This window comes from Cavia porcellus, unplaced genomic scaffold (genome assembly GCF_034190915.1).
Source record: "Cavia porcellus strain 051 isolate PalLab524CR breed Dunkin Hartley unplaced genomic scaffold, mCavPor4.1 scaffold_5, whole genome shotgun sequence".
Classification (NCBI taxonomy): domain Eukaryota; kingdom Metazoa; phylum Chordata; class Mammalia; order Rodentia; family Caviidae; genus Cavia; species Cavia porcellus.
This window is the reverse complement of record NW_026947488.1, coordinates 16,805,144-16,831,991: the sequence shown is the minus strand read 5'-3', so window position 1 is coordinate 16,831,991 and position 26,848 is coordinate 16,805,144. Positions and strand designations below refer to the sequence as shown.

General features: G+C 39.2%; 2 protein-coding genes across 2 annotated transcripts in view; one reads left to right on the top strand and one right to left on the bottom strand.

Moving 5' to 3' along the window:
* Svp (seminal vesicle polypeptide) overlaps positions 1-26,848 on the top strand; it is a 151,909-nt gene that overhangs the window by 57,758 nt on the left and 67,303 nt on the right.
* LOC100169695 (trappin 12) lies at positions 5,244-16,865 on the bottom strand. Its single transcript, NM_001173035.1, is given in 2 exon segments — positions 5,244-10,254; positions 16,769-16,865. Coding segments are annotated over 2 exon segments (4,674 nt in total). The 5' UTR covers positions 16,845-16,865; the 3' UTR covers positions 5,244-5,656.

Below are 26,848 nucleotides of genomic sequence, written 5' to 3'. Positions count from 1 at the left end.
TCTCAGTTACACATGGGACATTCTCTAAAACAGACCATACATTAGTCCACAGAACATACTTAAGTAGATGCAAAGGAATTGAAATTATCCCATGCATATTATCTGACCATAGTGCAATGAAATTGGAAATTAATGACAAAACAAATTGCAAGAACTCCATAAACATGTGAAAATTAAATGATACCTTCTGAACAACTAATGGGTCACAGATGAAATTAAAGAAAAAAATAACACAGTGTCTGCAATTAAATGAAAATGGAGACATAGCATACTGGAACCTGTGGGACAAAATGAAAGCAGACCTAAGAGGAAAATTTTTAATGGTGAATTCTGATGTCAGGAAAACAGAATGATCACAAATAAACAACCTACTGCACCATCTCAAGCTTGTAGGCAAAGAAAAGGAAGTTGAGCCCAAAGCTCACATAAGGGAGGAAATTATAAAGATCAGAGCAGGTATTAACACAATGGAGACTAAGAAAATAATACAAAGAATTAATAAATCAAAGCATTGTTTTTTTCAAAGAATAAATAAAATTGATAAAGCCATAGTCAGCCTTATAAAAAAGAAATAAAGTCAAATTCATTCCATGAGTAATTAAAAGTATGAAATGATGCTGTGGAAATTCAGAAGATATAAATTCAAGTAGACCTGAATATCTACTTGAAAATCTTTACTCACATACGATGAAAAACACAAAAGAAATGGAAATGGAAAGAAATGGAAAAACTCCTGTAAATGTATGAATTACCAAAGCTGAATCAAGATGACATAAAAATTCTAAATAACTATCAATTAAAAATTGCCAACAAAGAAAAGCCCAGGCCCTAATTCACTGCTAAATTCTACAAGAAACTTAGAGAAGATTTAATACTAATACTCAAACTCTTTAATGAAATTGAAAGGGAAGCAATACTTCCTAACTCATCCCTGGAGGCAAGTATTACTCTAATATTAAAACCAGAGAAAAACCCAACCGAAAAAGGGAACTACAGGCCAACCTCCCTAATGAACAAAAATGAAAATATCCTCAACAAGATACTAGCAAACAGAATGCAGCAAATTGTTAAGATTATATACCATGATCAAGTGGAACTCATCCCAGGAATGCATGGATGGCTCAACACATGCAAATCAATAAACATAATACACCATATCTACAGAGCCAAAGACAAAAATCACATAATCATCTTGATAGATGCAGAAAAAACTTTTGATAATGTCTCACACTCATGCATGATAAAAACTTACAGAAAATTGGAATAGGTGATCTTTACCTCAATCTGAGAAAAGTCATCTATTCCAAACCAAAAGCCAACATCATACTAAATGGACAAAACTGAAAGCCTTCACTCTAAAATCATGAACAAGACAAGGATGGCCATGGTCACCACTCCTATTCAATATAATTCTGGAAACATTAACCAGAGCAATTAGACAAAACAGAAAAATAAAAGGAAAGAACAGGAAAGGAGGAATTTAAATTATAATTATTCACAGATGACATACTCTACATAATAGATCCCAAAAACTCCACGAAAAGACTTCTAGAATTAATAAGCAAATTCAGTAATATAACTGGATACAAAGTCAACACTTAAAACTCCATACCACTCTTGTATACAAACAACAAACTCACCAAGAGAGAAATTAGGGCAATAACACCCTTTATAATAGCTTCCAAAAAAATGAAATACTTAGGAATCAATCTAACAAAGGAAGCAAAAGATTTATTCCTTGAAAATTACAGCACCCTGAAAAAGGAGATCAAAGAAGATATCAGAAAATGAAAAGATATCTCTTGATCATGGATAAGAAGAACAAACATAGTGAAAATGACCATACTCCCAGAACTGTTAAACAGGTATAATGCAATCCCAATCAAAATACCTTTAGCATACCTCACAGATCTAAGGAATACTTTCCTAAAATTTATTTGGAAACAGAAGAGACCTAGAATAAGAAAGGCAATCCTGGGAAACAAAGACAGGGCAGGAGGTATTATAATCCCTGGCTTAAAATTATACCACAAAGCTACTGTGATAAAGTCAGCAAGGTACTGGAAAAAAATCCAGACCTGAGAGTCAGTGGAACAGATTAGATGATGCAGACACAACTATAAACACACTCAGCTACCTTATTATTGACTAAGTGGCCAAATAAGTTCATTGGAAGAAAGATAGCCTTTGTAATAAATTCAGTTCTGGTAAAACTGGCTTTCCACATGTCAGGGACTAAAACTAGACCCACGTCTATCACCATGCACTAAACTAACGTCAAAATGGATCAAAGATCTAAATATTGAAACAGAAACACTATATAGGTAGAAATCTAGAGGACATAGAGATATGCAGAGAGTTCATGAGCAAAAACCAAACTGCACATGATGTACTTTGAAGAATCAACAATTTAGATCTCATCTTATTAAAAAGATTTGCATATCAAAAGAAATCACCGACAAAGTGAAAAGAAAACTCACAGAAAAATTTTGGCCAATAGTTCCTCAGAGAAAGGACTTCCCTGTAAAACATATAAAGAATTGAAAAAAATGAGATCCCACAAATTCAAAGAAGAGAACTAGAATGAAAAAGGCACTCTGAGATGAATATATATTTCTCAGATGAAGAAATAAAAATGGAAGAAAAATAAATGAAAAAAATGTTCAACATCACTGGTCATTCGAAAAATGCAAATTAAAGCAACACTAAGATTCCGTATCACCTCAGAAAGAATGACTGTCATCATGAAATCAACCAATAAGAAATGCTGGAGGGGCAGTGGAGAAAAATGAATCTTTCTCCATAGTTGGTGGTAGGAGTGTAGACTGGTATAACCACTGTGGAAATCAGTGTGGAGAGTCCTCAGAAAACTAGGATTAGAGGTCCCATTCAACCCAGCTATTCCCCTTCTGGTTATTTTCCCAGAAAAATTAAAAACATCACACCATAATGACATATGTGTACTTATGTTTATAGAAACATAATTTATAATAGCTAATTTTTTTTCTTTTTTGGTACAGGGGATCAAACTCATCACCTTGTGCCTGCCAGACAGGCACTTATACCACTGAACTAAATTCCCAGCCCTTGTAGTAGCTAAATGTTTGAAACAACCCAAATGCCTATCAACCAAGGAATGGATAAAAAGGATGTGGTATTTTTATATAATGAAGTACTGCTCAGCTATAAAGAAGGATAAACTTGAGGCTTTTATAGTAAGTGGATGTAACTAGAAACCATACTTATAAGAGAAATAAGTCAGAGTTGCATGTGTAAACATCATATTGTCTCCCTAGTGTAAGAAACTGCAAGAGTAAATATCTAAAATGTACATTAGATATTGTGAAAGGGAAGTAATGGCTCAAGTGGAAAGAACAACAGGGATGGGAAAAGGAGAAAAGGGGAAAGAATATGTATATATATATATTTATATATATATCAAATTAAGATAATTATACTATTAATTTCTCTTCTCATTGAAAAGAATAGTTTGTGCTTACTTTGATCAGTTTTGCATACCTATATCTTTTAATCTGAGCAACTACTTTGAAAATAGCAATATGTAATATATTAACCCTTATTAATTTCATGTTTTGAAATTCTGTATTATTGTTTTTGTTGTTTTCCTCTCTTTAAAATAAAAAATGCATCTCTGAAGTTTTGAAAAAATTTTTAAAATTCTGCATGCTTTTTGCTATTTATTTATAAAAATGGTATTATTTTGTTGTTATTATAAATAGTGAAGTTTTCATGAAAATGCCACAATGGAACTCAGTGTTCCATATAATTAATACATGCTAATAAAAATAATTAAATAAATGAATAGAAAATATTTTTTCTAACTGATTAACGCTAGTATACAATAAAACATGGTTTATCATCACTTTCTAGTTGTGTGGCTTTGGATGATTAAACACTTTTACTATAAATTTGTAACAAAATTAGAAAAATATGTATGCCAATTTAAGAGCATTTTAATGGAAAATAAATATTATAATACATATAATTTATTAAGCTTAGGACCTGGACAGAGTGAATGGTAAAATACATACACAATTATTCTCTCAATATTTACTTTACATTTGTCAGACAGGAAGTCATATTATAAGATGCCCTGGTATCCAAACCCTGGTAACAGTTCAGCCTATGGAGAGGGATGGGAGCCATGGTTTCTGCTCATGGAAAGAGAAAGTGTTGCAGTGCTTCCTGTCCTCTCACCCCAAATCTCTGCTCCCCACTTCCTTTCATAGCAGTTGTCTAATACAGAAAGAGAAGTTGATTCTGATTCTATAATGGCAGAGACAGACCAGACGTCCTAAATAATTATATGCAACCCATTCAGTTTAAGCATACAGCTGAGGCTCAGAGAAAAACAGATTTTTTCTGGGACCACCCAAAATTGGGAGGCAAAGCTGGAGAGAGCTCTCAGTTCACCTGACTCTTGAGCATGTTTATGCTCTTCCTATCCCATCCAGGCGCTTCCAGGTATAAGGGCAGTGGGGTAGGTGGATCAACCACATATTCATGAAATTTTTCATGTTTGTTCAATGTTCCCCCTACATCTGCACTGCTAGCCCCCAGCTTGAAACATTGTTCACTATTTATTTACACTAAGCTATCAAGAACTTAGTGTGTCTTGTCTCCTCAGTCACATCTTAAAACAGAAGTCTAGTGGGGAGCCTATTGCTTAACTGAAGGTCTGAGGAAATCTCAGACCTGAGTTTCCTAAATTCTTACATGCATCTCCCTATACCTGTAATGTCATTCCTTGTCTGTCTTCTGTGAATGATATTAGTGCCTGGGAATATTAAAAGGAAGGTGGGAGTTGCATATCTAGCTCAAAGGTTGGCTGGTCATATTACAGGACTGAAAGTAGCCAGGTCAGGACTGACAGAAAGGGAATGAAAAACACATGCCTGTAATTTATGTAATGTGCTTTGTTTTGTTCTTTGTGTAGGGTTCCTGGTCCTAGGGCAAAGGTGAGCTTTGCTGATTAGCATTTCCTACTCAAATGGAGGCTGTGGTACTTGGGCTGAAAATTGAATTTCTAACATTAAGCCTTAGGGATGTGGCTCTTGTTCCTGGTCCTGCTCTGATTCACAGCCAGGGAACTGTCTCCTGAATCCTTTTCTCTCTCCACTGGAGAGATCAAGTCTCATCCATATCTATATCCATTTTCCCAGAACTTTCAGGAGTCCAGAAATCATAGCAGCCAGAAACAAATGGAGCAGGAGGGTTTTTTCTTTCTTTTTTATTGGAAAGTAGAAGACAAAGGCAGTCCCAAGACTGGGCATCCAGATCAGGAGGAACAATGGGCACTGGGAAAGGGTAGTGCTACTAAGACTACTAAGTGCTACTAGGGACTACAGAAAGGCCTGCAGACATAGGCCCAGGACAGGTGCAGTAAGGACAGGTTTTACCTGGTGGATGAGAAGAGAATCAGAGATATGACTCAGCAGGTCAAAGCACTCAGACCTAGTACACAGATAGGGACATCCCCTCTGCATCTTGCGCATGGCCTCTGAGACCCCTCAGTCTCTCAGTCTGACCAGCAACTCCCCCATTTCCTTCTTTCCACCACCCTGACATCACTCCCCACCACTCAACCTTCTTCTGTATTGGCAGGGGTCCCCCTTTCTTCCAGCTAGTGCTTGCCTCACTCGGGGATCAAACACTCCATCCCACCGCACATGCCCACACAGCACTTCTTGGTCCCTGGGCACTCAACATCACTCCCACACTTGGAATCACTTGTCTGTGTGCATTGCCCTGTAATGTCAGGGCAGGAGCCAGGTTTACTGAAACTTCGCCTTTTGAACATTCCTTGACCTTTAAATGCAGCATGTTCTTCCATGTGATCTTGTCCTTTAAACTGCCGGTGACGTTTCATACGATCTTGACCTTTGATTAAAACTGTGTCTTCCATGGCATTTTCATGAATCTGCATATGACTTTTTGGAGAACTTAGACCTTGTACCAGAACTGCTTCTTTTGTGGAATCTTGTCCTTTGATCTGTATGGGACCTTTGAGAGAACTTTGACTTCTCGAAGAACCCTGACGTTTGATGGAACCAAGAGTTTTAACTGAAACTGCTGCATCTTGGAAATTTTGTCCTTTGACCTGCGTGTGACTTTTAACAGGACCCAGACCTTTGGCTGCAACTACTTTCCCCATGACATCTTGTCCTTTGATCTGCATGCCACCTTTCACATGACCCACACTTTTGACCGGGACTGCTTCTTGTAGAATATCTTGACCTTTAACCTGCGAGTGACCTTTCCTAGCACTGAGACCTTTGACTGAAACTGCTTCTCCTATGGAGGCTTGTCCCTTGACTTGCCTGCCTCCTTCCACAGAACTGAGCCCTTTTACTGAAACTGCTTTGTCCAGGAGACCTTGTTCTTTGACCTGCGTGTCACCTTTCACAGGATGGAGACCTTTAACTGAAACAGCTTCTCCAAGGAAATCTTGTCCTTTGTACTGCATGTGACTTTTAACAGAACCAAGATCTTTAACTGAAACTGCTTCTCCAATGAAATTTTGTCCTTTGACCCTCATGTGACCTTTCACAGAATCGAGACCTTCAACTGAAACTGCCTCTCCAGTGAAATCTTGTCCTTTGATTTGCATACAGTCTTTCACAGAACTAACACTTTTCACTGAAACAGCTTCTCCAAGGAAATGTTGTCCTTTTACCCTCATTTGACCTTTCACAGAATCTAGACCTTTCACTGAAACAGCTTCTCCAACGAAATTTTGTCCTTTGACTCGCATTTCACCTTTCACAGAATCTAGACCTTTCACTGAAACTGATTCTTGCACGAAATCTTGTCCTGTGACCCAAATGTGACCGATCGTGGGATCTTTATGTTGACTGAAAAATTCTCCCATGGAATCTCGTTCTGTGACCTGTATATGACCTTTTGTAGAACTGACTGTTTTAACTGCAACTACTTCCATGAGATTTTGTCCGTTGACCTGCATTTGATCTTTTACAGAACTGAGACCTTTAACTGCAATTGCTTCTCTCATAACATCTTGTCCTTTGAGCTGCATAAGGCTTTTCATAGTACTAGAGCCTTTAACTGCTTCTGGTATGAGAGCTTGTCCTTTGATTCCCATGTCACCTTTCACAGGAAGGAGACCTTTAACTGAAAGTGCATCTCCTAGGACGTCTTGCCCTTGGACCTGTGTGCCACCTTTCTCAGGGGCGAGACCTTTAACCAAAGCTGCCTCTCCCAGGAAGTCTTGCCCTTCGACTTGTGTGCCACATTTTCCAGGAGCGAGACCTTTAATCGAAATTGCTTCTGCCAGGAGATCTTGCCCTTGGATCTGTGTGCCATCTTTCACAGGCGTGAGACCTTTAACCAAAACTGCTTCTCCCAGGATGTCTTGCCCCGGTACCTGTATGCCACCTTTCACAGGGCTGAGCCCTTTAACGGACACTGCTTCATTTAGATCTTGTCCTTTCATCTGTAGGTGATCTTTCAAAGAATCGTGACCTTTCAGAGCACCATGACTTTTCACAGGACTGATGCCTTTAACTGAAACTGCTTCTCCCAAGAGGTCTTGTCCTTTGACCTGTATGGGACCTTTCAGAGAACCTTGACCTTTCAGAGCACCATGACTTTTCACAGGACCGAGCCCTTTAACTGAAACTGCTTCTCCCAAGAGGTCTTGTCCTTTGACCTGTATGGGACCTTTCAGAGAACCTTGACCTTTAACAGGACCAAAGCCTTTAACTGAAACTGCTTGTCCCAGGAGGTCCTGTTCTTGAACTTGTGTGCGACCTTTCACAGGATGGAGACCTTTAACTAAAACTGCTTCATCCAGATCTTCTTTCCTCTGTAGGTGACCTTTCAAGGAGCCGTGACCTTTCAGAGAACTGCGACCTTTAATAGGACTAAGGCCTTTTGCTGAACCTGCTTCTTCCACAAAATGTTGTCTACCAACCACTGGATCTTGACCTTGAACTAACAGTTCTTCTCCTATGAGATCTTGTCCTGTGAGCTGTGTATGACCTTTCAAGGAACCCCGACCTTTCAGAGAACCTCCACCTTTTAGAGAACCCAGACCTTTTAGAGAACCCCGACCTTTCAGAGAACCATGATCTTTAACAGGACCAAAGCCTTTAACTGAAACTGCTTGTCCCAGGTCTTGTTCTTGGCCTTGTGTGCGACCTTTCACAGGACTGAAGCCTTTCACTGAATCTGTTTCTTTCACAAAATCTTGTCCTCCAACCCCAATGTGACCACCCGTTGGATCTTGACCTTGAACTAAAGGTTCTTCTCCGGTGAGATCTTGTCCTTTGACCTGCGTACGACCTTTCAAGGAACTTCGACCTTTCAAGGAATCTGGACCTTTCAGAGAACCCCGACCTTTCAGAGAACCTCCACCTTTTAGAGAACCCAGACTTTTTAGAGAACCCCGACCTTTCAGAGAACCCCGACCTTTAACAGGACCAAAGCCTTTAACTGAAACTGCTTGTCCCAGGAGGTCCTGTTCTTGGCCTTGTGTGCGACGTTTCACAGGACTGAAGCCTTTCACTGAATCTGCTTCATCCACAAAGTCTTGCCCACCAACCCCGATGTGACCACCTGTTGGATCTTGACCTTGAACTAAAGGTTCTTCTCCCATGAGGTCCTGTCCTTTGACCTGTGTACGACCTTTCAAGGAACCTTGACCTTTTAGAGAACTCCGACCTTTCAGAGAACCTCTACCTTTTAGAGAACCCCTACCTTTAACAGGACCAAACCCTTTAACTGAAACTGCTTGTCCCACGTCTTGTTCTTGGCCTTGTGTGCGACCTTTCACAGGACTGAAGCCTTTCACTGAATCTGCTTCATCCACAAAATCTTGTCCACCAACCCCAATGTGACCACCTGTTGGATCTTGACCTTGAACTAAAGGTTCTTCTCCCATGAGATCTTGTCCTTTCACCTGGGTATGACCTTTCAAGGAACCTTGACCTTTCAAGGAACCCCGACCTTTCTGAGAACTCTGACCTTTTAGAGAACCCAGACCTTTCAGAGAACCTCGACCTTTTAGAGAACTATGACCTTTAATAGGACCAAAGCCTTTAACTGCAACTGCTTCTCCAAGGAAGTCTTGTCCCTGGATTTGTGTGCCACCTTTTACAGGACCAAGGCTTTTAACTGAATCTGGTTCTTCCACAAAATCTTGTCCCCCAACCCAAGTGTGACCATTTGTTGGATCTTGACCTTGAAATAAATTTTTATCTCCTGTGAGATCTTGTCCTTTGATCTGCATACTACCTTTCAAGGAACCCTGACCTTTCAAGGAACCCCGACCTTTCAGAGAACCCTGACCTTTTAGAGAACTGCGGCCTTTAACAGGACTGAGGCCTTTAGCTGAAACTGCCTTATCCAGATCTTGTCCTTTGATCTGTAAGTGACCTTTCAAAGAACCACGACCTTTCAGGGAACCTGGACCTTTAACAGTGCCTACACCTTTAACTGACACTGCTTCTTCCAGATCTTGTTCTTTGATCTGCATGTGACCTTTCACAGGACTGAGGCCTTTATCTGAAACTTCTTCTTCCATAAAATCTTGTCCATCGACCCAAATGTGACTGATCATTGGATCTGTATGTTGAACTAAAAATTCTTCTCCCATGAGATCTTGTCCTTTGACCTGTATGGGACCTTTCACAGGTTGGAGACCTTTAACTGTAATTTCTTCTTCCATGGAATCTTGTCCTTTGATCTGTAGTTGACCTTTCAGAGAACCTTGACCTTTCAGATAGCCATGACCTTTCAGGTAACCTCGACCTTTCACCATTCCAAGACTTTTAACTGAAACTGGGTTTTCCACGAAATCTTCTTGGTTGACCCAAATGTGACTGATCACTGGATCATTACCTTGAACTAAAAATTCTTCTCCCATTAGATCTTGTCCTTTGACCTGCATGCGACTTTTCAAAGAACCGTGACCTTTGACAGAAACTGCTTTTCCCATAAGAGTTTGTCCTTTGACCCTCATGCGACCTTTCACAGGGTGGAGACCTTTGACAGAGACAGTTTTTCCAATCAGAGCTTGTCCCTTGACTCGCATGCGACCTTTCATAGAGCTGAGACCTTTGACTGAAACTGCTTCTTCCACGAAACCTTGTCCATTAACCCAAATGGAACCGATCATGGGATCTTTACGTTGAACTATAAATTCTTCTTCCATGGGATCCTGTCCTGTGGTCCAAACCTGACCTTGCACAGTTTCTTGTCCTTTAACAGCAACTGTTAAAGAAAAAATGCACCCACATTTAGACCCACTATACTTGTTTTGCTTACCATGTTTTTCCCATAGGTCCAAGAACTACTCCCTGCAGTGTGACTCAAATTGTGCCCAGAAGTGGGGGAGATGCTCCAGAAATAGCTTGCATCTGTGCTCCTGAAAGACTGGTCCCTTCTGTTTGGAGACTGGGGCTACAGGATCACCATTCTCTGGCATGTGTGTTTCTTTCTCTGCTTTCCATTCTTTGTTTCTTGGGAACTCATTGCAGACTGAGTTGATACCCAGAAATGAGAAGGAAACCTTCTGAGGAAATTCTGAGGAGGAAGAAAGGGCCCTGAGCCTTTTGAAGATCCCTGAGCCTTATGCCAGGAGACTTGAGTTCTATCCTAGCTCTGGAAATTGATTGGCAATTCCTCACTTCTGTCTCTGTCTTGGTTTTCTTCTTATAAGCCAGTGGACCTCAACCTGCCTGGTATCTGAGCCCTTGTTGTTTAATAACCTGCTTCTATAGGACAACTACTTAAGTGCTTTAATGGTGGCAGAAGGCAGGCTCCAGAGTGAGTCCTGAAGCTCATTATGTTCTTGCATGTCACAGCACTGATAATGATCCCTGATGCCAAGGCTATATAACAGTATGACCTATACAAACAGCCCTCAGATCTCAATCACTGGTTGGAAATGTGGGATGGGGGGTCTTCTTCATGTCCTACCTTCTCTGGTCCTAAAGAAGATAGTCACAAGGTTGAAGTGTGGGCTCCATCCATGCCTCCTTCTTCATAAGTGTCCTCTATCTAAGCCCAGGAGGCCCCTGAGAGCTTCTTTTTATCCTGTCTCAGTTCTTCCAGGTCTCCTGTCCAGTCAGCTCCTATGGCAGCTGCATCTACTGCCAGCATCTCAAAGATGAGCAACGGAGCCACACCAAGTGACTGGTGCCCACATTGTCAGGAAGGTGTTTGGCTAAGAGCTGAGGCCAAGTCTTGCTTTATGCAGCCCAAGGAGTTCTGGCACCAACCACAAGTTTGTGATTTTATGTGAGAGAAGACATTTCCTTAGCTCTCCCAGGAAATAGCCAGAAGGCTGTTGGGGCTTTCTTAAAGATTATTCACAGGAAAAAATGGTAGGCATTATGTTATATCACTTCTAATAGCTCCAAAATCTGTCCCACTTTCTCACTAACAAGAAATGCTGCCGGTTGGCCCTTATCTAGTATTACAACCACATTCTTCATATTTTAAAACAGATCCAGGGAAGATAAAGGAATTGCTTGTGTTCATTTAGTAAGTCACTAGTACTTCCAATCTTAATTTCAAATTTAGTATGCTATCCTATTGTGCCCGCTTTTACTAACCCCTTTCAGATCTATCCTATTATTTTTACCCTTTTTAGCATCAAATTGGACTTTTCCTTCATTCTTCCCTGACCTGAGAAAGACAGTGAAAGGCAAATATGCCTTGAAAGTCTAAAGACTGGTTATTATATTTTGACATTTTGTGGGTGACTTTAGTGAGGCACCATGAAAGTAATTGGAAGGTGAAATTCTAGGTCTGGAAGAAGATAACGCCCTAGAAATTGAGAGAGGAGATCATCTCCTTGGAGTGAAACTGGACAGCTATGTGTTAACTGTGCAGCCAAGCTCCCCGAGGAAATCGATGCTTATGACCTCTACCGTGGGTACAGCTCTGAGGTATGGACAAGCCGAGCCTAGCAGACTGGGAAGGGTTTGTCTGGACTCACTGCCCCTTGATCACTGTTCATTCCCTTTAGTCATTGCTTTCATCTGTATAACTGCACTTTTTGTTGAATCCAATGAACAATTTCCCCATAGGACCGAAATAATATAAAAGTGGAAACAGGCTTTTGTTCTCCGCTCTCAGGAGGACACTAATCTCCTGGAGAGAGACCAGCAAACAAACTGCTCTTTGTTCCTAAAACTCTGTGTCTTGGTTTTGTTTGGAATCCTGTGCAGTCTTCTGCTTCAAACTCACAGTAGACTAACAGAAAGGACCCCAGCATTTAAAGGGAAGAAAACACATATTATCTGGTATAGCAGTATGTAATGTGTTTAGCCTGCCTTCCTCCTTCATACAACAGCACTTTGCTTCTTCTGAACTTAATTTCTTTTTCCTTCTTTTTTCCCTTTTTCCTTCCTTCCTTCCTTCTTTTCTTCCTTTTTCCCTCCTTGCCTTCCTTTCCCTTCCTTCCTTTTTTCCTCCCTTCTTCCTTCCTTCTCTTTCATAAATTCAATTTTTAAGTCTCATGTACTAAATTTATCTTTTAAGTACCATTAGTAATGAAAGTTTGGCTTCAGGCCAGGGCTTCTGAAGCAATTTATTTGAATGTGTAGTAAAGAAAAGGAAGAAATTCCTCCTTTGACTAAACGTGGCATATTGGCACATATGAACTTGGGCATCCAGAAGCTGTTTATTCAGTTGTAGTTTCTACTGTCTGAGCAAAACAAATGTCAGCTACTGAGCGATGGAAAGAAGCTCTGAAGTCACCAGCCAGCCCTTCCTGTTCCTTAGTCTTGGAAGTCTTGGAGAGCTCCCATGATCTCCCTAAAGCTTGGTTATAAGTGAAGATATTAGCCTTCTACCTAAGCTAATCTGGCTTGGTATCTATTTTTGCTACCAAGAGGTCAGAGTAATAAAAGTAGATGCCTACATTCAGGGCATTTTTTTTTTTTTTTGGTCTTTTTCCTTTTTTATCGGTACCAGGGATTGAACTCATGACTGTCTGCTTGCAAGGCAGACACTTATGCCGCTGAGATAAATCCCCAGCCCCAATCAGGGAATTTTCAGGAGCAAACTTGACACTTTACACTCACTGGAGATTGGAGTGAAGCAAGGAAGAAAGACTGATTATTGGATAATAAACTCTGGGTTTTTCCCTGGACTCAGACTACGTATTCACCAAGGCTGAAACTGGAGATAAGCAATGTCAGAATGTTGGTGTATGCCTTAAAATTACAATGGAATAAATCATTCAAATAAAAATGAGAGTAGAAAATATGTATGTTCTTTAAAGAGTAACACTAAAATAAATAGGTAAACAAGAATACTTACTATCTTGATGTCCGTAGCCCTCACCAGTTGCTTCATTCTCCCTCTTCCTCCACGTTAACACCTTCATGGATTTTATGTTAATTTGAAATAATTTGAAATTATGTTAATTTGAAATAATTTGTCTAGATTTGAACTGTATATTAAAATGTGTATATTTAAATTTTACATAAATGGAAGAATCATTTTTACATACTGTACTTATTTTGTTCAACATTATGTTTTTGAAATCTATCTTTTGAAGTATAGTCTTGTGGTTCATATATAGTGACTCTTGCATATTATTTTGTTATGTGAAAATAATGAAACATTTATATATTCACTCTACTGATGATATACATTGAGTATTTGTAGTTTTTGACTATTTTAAGTATTTTACTGTGAACATTTTTGTATATATCTTATTTCACTAAAAATGAAATTGCTGGATAGTGGAACATAGATCATGGGGTATAGATATGATTAACTGTGATAAATATAGGAAACAGCTCTCCAATGTTAGTGTACTAATTTATGTCACCAAAAGTACTATGCCTTTCTGATAATGACAATAGACAAATGCAGTATGTCATCACATATTATTAGAGTACAATGTTGTAAAATTGCAAAAATATCTGAAATACAACCATGCACATAACTATAATTAAAATAATGTTGAATAAAAAATGCCAGTCCCAGAATCTATTTAGAATTATATGTTTGTTAAAAGTTCAAAACCAGGGGCTAGGGGTTTAGCTTAGTGGCACAAGCACCTACCTGACAAGTGCAAGGGTGTGAGTTTGATCCCTGGTTCCAAAAAAAAAAAAAGTTCAAAAGCACATGAGCATAATAGCCTATACTTATAATTAACTGCTTCTTGGGAAGCTGAGGCAAAAACATCAGATGTTTGAGGCTAGCCTGGGCAACATAGTGAGATTTTGTCTCAAGAGAAAAAAGTAAAAGTGGCTGGGGATGTAGCTTAGTGACAGAGGGTCCTTGGGCTTTAGTCTTAGTCCCCAAAAGCTTATTAGTTCTGGAAGTAAGGAAGGAAAATTTATGGATGGGTGAGAAGTCCTTGGAAGGGTGGATTGTTGTAAATGATTGGTTATTGGTAACATTTTAGTTCATAGACTGTTAGTTTGTGTGTGTGTGTGTGTGTTTTAAAATTGCAGGGCATAGCATTTATGACTTACATTGGTCTTTTGTAATCCATGTTGCTGTACTCATAAATTGTTTCTAATCTTTTGCTATTGTACCTTGTGATGCATAAGGTCTTTCTTGTAGGCTATGTGCTTAGAAATAGACTTGTTAATACAAAGATTAAATGCATGTGAGATTTTGATAATATTGCCCTATTTTCTTTGATAGAGCTTGTACTATATTTTATTCTCACCAGCGGTGAATGAAACCACCTGTTTCTGCTAGCCTTGTATACAGATTGTGTATCTAATTTTTAAATTCTTACTGATGTTAAATAAATCTGTGAGAAATAATATCACACAGAAGTTTCTAATTAACTTTACCTTGGCATAAAGGATTATTTTTTTTCATATTTTAAGAGACACTGACATTTCCTTTACTCATTTTTAAAACTGCTTCATTCTTCCCTTCTTCTCCACTTGAATGTATTCAGGCTGGAGTGTAATCCAGTGGTAGAGAAGTGCTTAGTATGCATAGTGTTCTAGGCGCAATACTCAGCAACTCCCTTCCCAAAGAATATTCCGTATAAAGATAAAATTAAATTAACTTATTGGATTTAGTAAAACTTCGCTCTCTGAAATGCATCTTTACAAAGAATGATATATGACTCACTGGTGTTATTCTGTCTTCTTTCAATTCCCTACATCTGTTCTCTCCTCCTATCTCTGATCCTTGTCACATGTCAGCTGTTTTGATTAGAAAAACCACCCCAGGATTTATTTTTCTGCTTCCCTTTTGTTCATAATTGAGTGGATTTTTTTCCCTTGACGTAGGGTGGTACTGGCCTTACATTCCATTTGCACAGTAGTTATGTCCTTGGGCTTAATTAGAATTTTGTTTCTGGTTTTGATCTTTGTTATGTACTAGTTATTCAGTTTGAATAGCAAACTGCCATGAGGTCCGTTTTATGGCCTGTCTTACTGTCCATGGTATAGAATCATTTGATTTTAACTTAAACATTCTCCTGCATGTGCATTTTGTTGATATAATGATATAAATAGAATTTGGAGTATGGTTTTGGTCACCCACTGGCTGTTTTGTTTAGAAAGGGAAAATGCCTGTGACATAGCTTTTACTTTATCTTTTCTACACTACATTGGCCCTTGTTCTCCACTTAGATACTTGCCAGACATTCCAACTACCTGTTGGCTAAATCTATGATCTTGATCAGCATTTTACACCAAATTATGACCATTGTCAACTACATGCTACACAAAAATTGTATTCTGATGCCCACCTTGATATCTTTGAATGAACTGTTCTTGATTTCTACCTGAATTTTGGTCTTGAGACAAGGGGAATTGTAAGACTTTGAAACAGCAACCTGAGATAAAATGGCAAGAAATTGCTACTTTAGTTGAGAAGAGCAGGAAAATAAATCAGGTATTTAAGTGAGCAAATCAGTGTATTCTTTAGGTGGGGAATAAAATGTATGAGCAAACTGGGTGAGACTGCTGCAATCAATAGCTCTAACCCAGAACTAATCCTGACTACGTTATACCTCTGTTGTAATGCATTTCCGTAGGAAGACATTCACCTTTCTCAGCACTATTTGGGCCAGGAGCAAACACATGCCTGCACAAAAACTGAAACTGCATTATCTGAAGGCCTCAGAAAAATGGATACTAATGACCTTCTTTTTTTTTTCTTAATGACATCCTTTTGCGACCATATAAAAGGGAAATGTATGATTTGTAAGGGCTTGCTGTGTCTGTACAGTAGCCAGGTTAGCTGTCTTTTTGGGGGGCTCCCTAGGAAAGTTACTGTTATGTCCCTTCCCTATGATAAACTTACATTTTATTTTCATCTTAGAACTAGTTCTTTTTCTAATTTCCATCTTTCAAGAGGCTTAAGACTCAGGCTAGCTTGTAACAGTCTGATATTGTCATTTCATGTTGTGAATTCCAGTAATATTGGTTTTATCTTTATTTCTAGTCATGGTAATTGTCATCTACTTGCTGTTTGATTTAGATCTAAATCTGCTTTGAGATTCAGCTTATTGTTTGGCCTTTTATGCTGAACAGTGTTGGCTTTGTTGTCTAATTTGGTAATTGGCATGGTTCATTTGGTAACTGGCTTTGCTATTCCTCTGGTAATTGATAATACGAACTGTTTCCTTATGAACTCCCTGAAGAGCCACATGGAATGTGGTTGTAGGTGGAGAAGTCTCATTATCTTCTGGGAGAAGAAGCTCTGCATGACTATTTACTCACACCCAGAATGCCCTTACAGGACATTTTCCCTGTGTGTCTTCCCCCAACTGTCCCTCTCCACTCACCAAGGAGTTTCTTTCCAGATGCTTGCTTCACCCAAATGAGGAGCAGGGAAAGGATGAGGAAGACGGTAGGCTTCATCTTGCCAGGAAGGGCCCTGCCCAGGAGCTGAGTAGAGGCTCTCATTTATATCTTCCTTGATTGGGTGTGCTATGGGTGTGGCTGAAGTTACAAAAGGCACTTCCCTTTCTTCCTTATCTGTAAATGCAGACTTCTTTCCCCTTGCTCAGTGTGGGGCATTGTCAATGTCCCAGGGACTATATACAGGGACACGATGTCTGAGGCCTTTTCCTACCGCTGCAAGCCCTTGCATATCTTTATCAATACTAAGAAATCATCACACAGAATTTTCTGCGTTACCAGAAGAGATCTAGTCCTGAAGAAGAAAAAGTCTAACTTCGGTGTATAAAATTTACTAGTGGATTATCTAGTTCCCATTGTCTTCCGTGTGAGATTCCTTCCATGGTGCCATAATTTGGATTCTGTGTCACAAATGATATCTAGTACTTCTGCAGACTGTGATCCAGGCAAAGCACAGATGAGGAGAGAGCATCTCTACCTATATGCATTCAGAGCAGCACAGACCGGGGTTTCTGGAGTGAAGAGGGGTTGAAAATATTTTTTCCAGTCATTTTATCCTATAATCTCAAACATCCACAGGAAATGATCTTTAGGAGGGGCAAGAGAAAAACTAATCACATTTTTAATGGAAAGAACAGAGGTAAAAATAGTAAGTCATCAAATACAAGACATTAGAGTTAGGAGGTATGACCTAAGCCTGTCTCATCTGCTGCCAAGATTATCTCTTTGTCCCAAAGTCAGTAATTATTTCCCTCTAGCAGAGACCCTTAGGAAGTAGGTTGAAATTATCCTGAATGAAAATTGCCTACAATATTTACTAATCTCACCACTCCTCCCAACTTCCATTCCAGAAAATACCAGGAACTGCTGCATTTCAAGCTCACCAGTAAAAGAGAGAATCTGATATTGCTGATCTTATTTATGGATCAAAGGACAAAACCTTTGTCCAAGCTAGTATGCCAAAGATACAGATAAAACAAAGTGTTCAAGATGGAAAAAAAAGATATAAACCAAAAATAGCAAGAGATTATAATGCTCTTATCAGAACAAAATTTGATTAAAATTGAAAAAATCACCACAGAAAATGAAGTCATTGATAAAGATGAAAGCAGAAACTAATGACTTGAAAAAACAAACAAGGATAGAGAGATGAATATGTCTTAGATATGACATTTTAATAACAGAAGGAAAAAGTCATTCTAGAACAGTGAAGCAAAAAACAAAATAAAACAACAGCTAGAAGATTGAAGTGTACAAAGTTATTATTAAAATGCAAAAATAAGATCCTCAAAGCACAGAAAAGGAAAATTTTAAAGTACATTTAGTTACTTCTGTGCAAAATTACTTGACAACATAGAACGGTTGGCAAAAAATACACCAACTTTCTTAAGAATAGATAGAAATCCTCAGCTGTACAAATATCCTAAAAGATACTCAAAAGTTGGCTTAAATCTATACTAGCCCTCCAAAGTGTTGGGCTTAGGTGATGTGCCTTGGAGTAACAACATGGAATTAGGGCAAAATAGAACTTTAAAAGCTGAAGTTTTTTCCTCTAGAGACAAGCAACTTCTTCTGACATAGTCAGGCCTAAGATATAAATTGTCAACCCCTTTTGACTCCACAACCTGGATAAATGGACCAAACATGCAGATGCTGGCCCTGGGAGGTCAAAGTCTAGTTTCTTTTCCACAGGGAATGGAGAGTGCAGAAGATGGCTAAGAGAGATGAGGAAGCCTGGTGTTTTCTATTATCTCATTTACTGTAGACCGTCTTCTCTCCCTTACTATAAACACTCTTGGATACCTTGATACAGAGAGATGGTGATTTGTCACAATATGAAGTCTCTCCTCTATGAAACTAACTTTGAATAAAGCCTTTTCCCTTTTACCATACCACCCATGTTTTTTTGGGTGAAAAAAAAACCAGTGACAACATGAGACAAATTACAGCAAGGACCTCATACAGAAAGTTCTTTAACTCTCTAGAGAAAGAGAGTTGAATCTCACACCAGAGAGTACAAGGGCAGAAGGAGAAACAGTGACATTCACCAGAGTGAAAGCTTGGATCATCTAAGACAGTCACATCCACTGTATTCTCTCATGGGTTTTTTGAATAGTTTTGGTTCTCAGAAATAATCAGATGAATCTCAAGTAGCAGGGAAAAGGCCTAGATGCCTACTGAGGCCCATAAAACCTTGGGAATCCTTGTTACAGAAACCACAGTGCTGATACATCCTTTGAACTCAGTTGTCACTTCTGTAGTTCCTAATCATCCATTTCATCTTGATAATCAAAAAACATCTACAACTAGCTGACTTAATAATCCAGGCTTTTAAAATGTGATAAAACATGTATGCATAAAATTTACCATTTAGAAAATTTAATTATCCAATATCATGCAAATTACAGCGTTCATACTGTTGCCCAGCCATCACCACCATCCATCTCTACAACTTTTTCTTCTATGCAAACTGAAACTCTATGTCCATTAAATAATGCCTCCTCATTACTCTCTGGTACTAGAGACTCATAACCACTAGTATATGTATCTCCAGAAATTCAGGGTTTTTAGGTGGCTTATATAAGTGGAACCATAATATTTGTACTTTCAAGCTGGTGTACCTCTTTCAATATAGTGTTGATAATCTCAATTTTAAAACTGAGTACATAATCAAGTGTCTCTAAGAGTTTCAGGATAACTTATATGGGAAAGTTTACTGAATTCAATCAAGAACTACAGCCACTGCATAAGTAAGAAGCAATTTTATTAAAAAAATGTGAAATAATGTCCCAGCCCATGGGTGAGACAACGTAGACACTAGAGGGGGAGTGGGGATGAGAAGAAACAAGAGACGCGAAGAATGGAGACAAGACAGGGTTCTGATCAAGTCTTGTTTATTCAAAGAAAGAGTAACATATATAGGGTATTGGGGGAGGAGGGAGTTGGGTTCTGAGACGTCAGCAGGTAACTTAGCAACAGCGGCAAGACCGAGGGTTATAGGGTAATTCAAATCTCCCGCATGTGGGCTAATAAGGCCGGCTAATTAACATAACCCCTGAATGGGCCAAACAGGCTAGGCAAGGAGAGAAGCTTAACTACCAAACTTAACTCCTAGAGGGGTTTCAGGTGGCTGCTGCCTGCAGCTATAAAGTGGCAGTCAATTACAGGGCCTCCCACAAAATAATATCTGCAAATGAGTTACAGACGCCATTTGTGAATCAAGCACTGGCTTAGGTTTTTAAAAACCTAAAGAGATCATAGAAATTGAAAATTTACCTGATGATATCTTTCACGACTAAATAAACTGCTTAGCTATTTCAAAGCAAAGGGTGACAACAACCCTACATGTGAACCCAGTACGTGGAAAGTGCAGTTACTCAAGAAAGAAAAGTGAATCACACTGTGTTGTTGAACTTTATATATGGATGTTATAAAGAAACCCCTGTATTCTGTGGAAGGTTCATGACTTGATATACTTAACAGTTATTAGTTAAACTAATATTAGTAATATGAATAGTAAAAATAAGAATTTTCTGAAAAAAATTATATTGAATTTAAAATTACATACAGAGCCATGCAATCATTTTACATGATATAAAAATGTAAAAGAATTGCTAGTCACACAAACAATGAGGTACCTCCAACTATAATGCTTCTGAAACAGCACCAATATGTAATCCAGGCAGTGAAAAACTCAAGGAGGACATACTGAGAATCAATGAACAGTGAACTAACCCAGTAAAATGGACAGTTATATTGTATGACCCTCCAATGTTTAAGAAATGATTTCATTAATTATATGAAGCTAAAATGTTTTGAAGTCATCACACAGAAGTAGATGGGGTGGTAGGGAACTCTACTACAGGGAAGCCAAATGGATATGTGTATGAGATTTCTTTTTTTTTAGATTTTTTTTAATTTATTTAAGGAGAAAAGAAAAAAAAAGTGAAAGGGTACAAGTTATACAGATTTACAGAAGAAAAAATGAACAGTAGAAAATCACTAGTTAATGGATTACATATTGCCATCTTAAAAATAATTGTTCAAGTCACAAAATTAAAGCTTGTAGAGTGGACATTCCAACAATGATACTGCAAACAGTTCTGTTCAATGATCCAATAAAACTCTGTGATATCATTTTCTATCTTATACACTTAAATATACATGCAGTTATATAGTTTAGAGCACTTTCTTTTCCTCTCTTTTGTACAATGACTATTACACATTTTGGGTTTCATTGCTCCCACGGTTCTTATTGCTTTTTTGGAAGAGAGTAAAACCAAATGAGACATAACAGGACAGAATCGGTCAAGTCAAAAGGGTGGACATAATAGATAATATAAAAATATAATACAAGGTGATCATCAATAGTTACCATGATGCCTCCCGCTATCTCTAATAGAATTGCCTATATCATTAGTTATAATACAATTGAACAAAATAGTAAAGAACAAAACTGACAAAACCAACACATTGGAGACATTGTAGGTCTTCAAAAGTAGATAAAAGTCAACGAGAATGGGCGTTATAATGAATCTCATTATCTTCTCAGCTGATGCCTAAACTTTCGAACCTGATACTATCCATCAAAACAGAATAGGGGAACATCAGTCAAAAACAAGATGGTGAGAGTAATACAGGGCTTCAAATCGAAATAATAGAAAGTCAAAGTGGGTTACTATATTATATCCTGCTATTTTTTTCCCTTTAATTAAACGGATAAAAATAAAAAAGTAAATAATGGAGTGGAGATTGAGAAAAAAGAGGGCATAACAGCAAAACAGCGCAGATCAAAACATAACCATTTAAGCAGAATAGTGTTTCACCACCAGATAATTGCGACCTAAAAGTAATTACCATATTGACTCTTTCCTTGAAGTCCTTGAGTACAACTTCATATACTGTAGCATTAAGAATATCAAAACAATGTAAAACCATTTAAGAGAATGACAGCATTACAGAGTATTTAGAATCGACTAACAGAAAATGAACAATGGTTTCTATATAATCTCCTTGTCTTTAAAAGGTTTTTGCTTATACTATCGTACATAATAAAATCCAATAAGATACAACCTGTTTAGACCATTGGAGACAGAAGAACAAAAGCTAGATGAGACTTCAAAACAAGATGATACTAAATCAGTATTACCTATTAAGATGTCATTTTCTCTAAAATAGCTGTTCCTATCATCCAATCTTCTCTGTCTCATTTCTGTTGAGCTCTTTTTCTGTCAGTAGCTGTCAGTTTGTCTTCTTCATTTTGTTCTCTGCTCCATTCCTTGTGGCCTCCCCACCACCATTTCTGGGTTCTTTGTATTTTTCTTTTTTTAGAATATCCTGCAATACTTTCTGTAGGGTTAAATTGGTGGTTGCAAATTCCTCCAGTTCCTCTTTATCCTGAAAGCGCCTTGTTTTTCCATCAATTTCCAGGGACAGTTGTGCAGGATATCTCAATCTTGGCTGGAGATTATTATCTTTCAAAGCTTGAATTATTTCCCCCCACGCTCTTCGTGATTTGATGGTTTGTGCAGAGAAATCTGCTGTAATTCTGATGGCTGTTCCCTTGTAAGTGGTCTGTTTCTTGTCTCTGACAGCTTTTAATATTCTGTTCTTGTATTGAATTTCTGGAATTTTTATTATTATATGCCTGGGTGTTGCTCTATTTGGGTTGTAGGTAGCTGGGGTCCTGTATGTCTCATACATCTGAGTATCTTTACCTTTTGCTAAATTAGGAAAATTCTCCTGGATTATTTCTGTGAGTAGCTTTTGTAGTTCATTTGATTGTGTCCCTACTTCTTTTATGTTCTTAGTTCTTAAGTTATGGCTCCTCTTATCATCTTCTTGTCTTTGTATTATTGCTGTTTGTTTCTTTGTTATTTTTAAGAAGTTTTTCATTTCATTCTCCCGTATTACAAATCTGCACTCCAGTTCAGATAGTCTGTCTTTAGTTTCTTTCACGCTGTTATGCCAGTTTTCAATAGACTGTTTAGTTTCCTGGTAGTCCCTTTGAACCTGCTTCACGTATTCTATGCTTTCTCTATTTTCTCCATCGAACAATTCTCCCCTCCTTTTCTATTCTTCCATTCCACCATCTGTTTTTTCTTGGGTGGTGCTTAGCGTTTCTCTAACTATTCTGCTTACTTCTAGCTTCAGGTCATTGATAACTTCATTCCTGAACTGATCTATGAGGCTCTCTAGATGGCGCTTTATGTCTATTGGTGCGGTGTCCGCTATTACCTGTTTCTCAGAATTGGGGGCCGCGGAGCCTTTCTTGTTGCTGCCTCTTCCCATATTCTTTGTTCCTTATATATGCAAGCTAATATAGGAGGCCCGGCTTCCCTCCCTGTCAGCCACAGCCTGATTGAATTGCGCCGGTTAGGTGTTCCTGCCCACCAAAGCGCACCAGGAAGTTCCAGACCAGGCAGCCTACGCGGGGCCTGCCCCTCCAGGCCACTGTCAGGCTGGCTAGGTGTTCCCGCCCACCGCTGCGCACCAGGGAGTTACGGACTAGGCAGCCTACGCAGGAGTGACCCCTCCGGGCCACCGTCAGGCTCTGGGATCTGGGTTGGGCCAGCTTACCAAGACCGCCCGCAGCGTCACGCAGGCCAGGCACTTTTCACCAATCCCGTCCGAGAGGGGAATGTGTGGCTGGAGTCGCCACCGCACCCTGCTCTTACAGGACTGCCCGAGCCCAGAAAGTCCTCTGCTGGAGTCAAACTGTGGTGGAGTGTCAGTTTCTCTCACTCACCTCGCCACCAGTCAGTGTACGCCTCCTTGTCTGTCCTGTTTTCGACTCCGTTCGCAGACTCCCATTCCCAGAGCTTCTGCGCGTCTCTCCTTGCCGAGCCGCTGTGGAGGCAGTCAGCCGCCGAGCAGCGGGAAATCCAAACCGCGGTTTCCAATGGCGCGGGGTCCAGCCTCCACACAGAGACTTTTCTGTTCCTATTTTAGCGCCAGGACTGCATTCCAAATTGGTTTCTCTCAGCCCAGTTCGTTCCTGAGTCAGCAGAGCATATCTCTACCGGTTCATGTCTCCTTAGTCCGCATCATTCCTGATTTCTGAGCCGAGCCTTTCAGAGAGCCTCTGGTAGTTGCTGTTAACTATCCGCCATGTTCTCCCGGAAGTCGAGATTTCTTTTCGGTAACTATGAATGGCAAAATACTATACACATGTGTCTTCAGGTAACAAATGAAGAACAGGAAAAGGTTTATAGGTTTCCAAACCGATAAAATAATATTAAACTGTCAAAAATGAATCTCAAAAATACAGAAAGAGAAAGTGATATTGTAAAAAATGATGGAATAGAAAATTCCAGAGGATTGTTCCATTGGGAGAAAAAAGTTATCTACCGAAAACTGTCATAATCAGCTATTCCAAAACTATAGAATCAAATAAACAACTTATAACAAATAAGTGGAAGATTAATAAAGAAAATACTATGCAACAATCAGAGGTTACTGGGTGATTTGAATTACTATTTGCAATCTCATCCCAGTTTAATGGGAGTAGTTATTATTACAACACTTTAGGTTAAAAACAAATAAAAAAGAGATGCCATTTATTGAAGACACTTTGAGTGGAAGTGAGAACATTTCAAGGTCTATAAATGAGATATTTTGCATAAGTCATAAATTGAATATTTATGTACTCTGGTTTACCCTGAAAGTAAACTGATTATGAAGGTTTACAGCCTGATATTTTAATATGGAATGTAATCTTACTAGGCTGAGGTGAAGAACTATGACAGTAGTAGTAGTAGTTGAGGGTAAAATGGAGAATCCATTGGAAAATGTCTTACTGAGTTGAAGTCTGTTAAATGTAACAAAGTGTTGATCTGTGTGATTAGGTGCCCCAGAACTCCTGTAAACTGGCTTAGAATTGCTACAAGACAAGAGAGAAAAGAGAAAGATTTATCCAATGGCTTGTCTGTCATGAGACAACATTTCCTTTAAAGGCAGGTGACTTTCCTACATTTCAGTGTGTGTAGCGTGAACGTCCAGAATGATGTGAAGAATTCCCAGTGCAGGAAGTAAGACACTGTCAAGTTTTCCACGTGAGAAGTCATCAGAGCCTAGAGACAAATCACCTGGGTACCCAGAGATATTTCTGATCCAGAGCAATTTTCATAATCAGCTAGGTTCCAACTTTCCATACCAAGGGTCTAAACAAAACCCTTAATTTGTTTGAGATTGACAGCCAGAGGGTAAATGACTTAAATTTTATCTTGTTTTGGATTAAAGTTATAAAAGGGAAGGACAGATCTTAGAGCATCCCTGAGGACACAGCAGCAAGCTGCTGATGGATGGTCATGTGAGTCCTTGGCAGAGGCAGTTTTGTTGAGTCTGAAGTTCTCGGAGTTCCTTTGAAAGCACTGATAATAATCCAAATCTATAATTACTGCTGCATTCTCATTTCTTCTTCTTTTTTTGCTTATGTTTCTTGTTGCAAACCTGAATTGTAAATGGCTTATCTGCCATGTTATATATAAGCAACTTAGATATTTTTAACCACAGTGAGATCACATCCTAATATCATTAATAGGCCTCATGTTCATTTTGAGTAAGAGAAAAACTTGAGTTTTCTGCACAGATCTTAATTAGGCTTGAACAGACATGTAATTTTATCTTTTCTTTCATATTTATTGAGTTCATATCATGCTAACATTTCTCTGGGGGTCCAAATGATTTGATGGAGTAGTAGATGGAAGCAATGTCCATTTCTCTGTCTTTTTATTCTTTGCTTTTTGTTATCCTCCTTCTGCCCAACTTGCCCCAAAGACAGTCACCTCGTGAGTTAGTTACCAGACTATTGATTAGAGTGGGCCCTGGAAAAAGGGCTGTGACATGGTAGTACTAAGTTCAGGACATCAGGAGTGAGACCCCAGTCCCTGGCTTGCAGGGACTGAACTCTGGGTTGGGAGAATCATAGTGGTGTGAATGGGAAAAGCAAAACAGTAGCAATTTGAATGTAGTGGCATGTTGGTCACCACAAATTATACATTGACGTAGTATCTGTCTGAAGCTCTTCTTGCCCTGCCTTGTGGGCCAGCAGAAATCCAGCTGTTAGTCACTGCTGAGACCTTGATGGTCAATGAGGCTATGACTCTCACAGAGCAGAATGAGATCTGCTGAGAACAATCTGACGAGAACTAGTGGGCAAGTGTGGAATAAATCTTGTTTCCTTTATGTTTTACATTGACATTTCAGTTTCTCCATCACCGACCGTGCTTCTTGGGTCTATTAGTGTTGTGTTTCTGGTAGTTTCTTGATTGAAACCAATCTTGAAATATCTTCTCTCACTTTCAGTTTATACTTTTTTTCCTTTTCTTCTTTTTTTCCCCCATAGCCTCACATAACCTCTCTGATCTTCTCTGTTTCCTTCCTCCTTTCAGGAATGAAAATACCATCAAAACCTATTTATTTAATCTCTTTTGTCCCTTTCTTCTTTTTTTTTTCTGCTTTGTCATACATTTTTCAGTCTATCCTTTATGATTGCTATTCTTTCACCTTCCTGGTTACTGAAATAGTTATAAATTGTATATTGATATATGGTTTGTTTTTTGGCTGTTGATACTACTGATTCTTGTTTTCTCCTCACAGTGTGATGCTTGACATTAAATTTAGTGAGCACGGGCAGAGAGAACCAGGAGATCTGCCTATGTCTGCTGGGTACTGCCACTGGAAGATCCTTTCCTCATGTGCCCAGTGTGGGCAGAGAGAACCAGAAGAAGACCCACTTCTGCCTGCCAGAAGGCCCATTCCTCTGCATGCCCAGCATGCGCAGAGAGAGCCAGGATATCTGCCTCTGCCTGCTGGGCACTGCCACTGGAAGTCCTTTTCCTCCACACACCCAGCACAGGCAGCGAGAACCAGGAGATTTGCCTCTACCTGCCAAGTGCTGCCACTGGAAGGCGTTTTCGTCTGCATGCCCTGGGTAGGCCAAAGGAGACAGAGAGATCCAGCTCTGCCTGCTGTGCACTGCCACCTAAAGGCCACGTCCTACA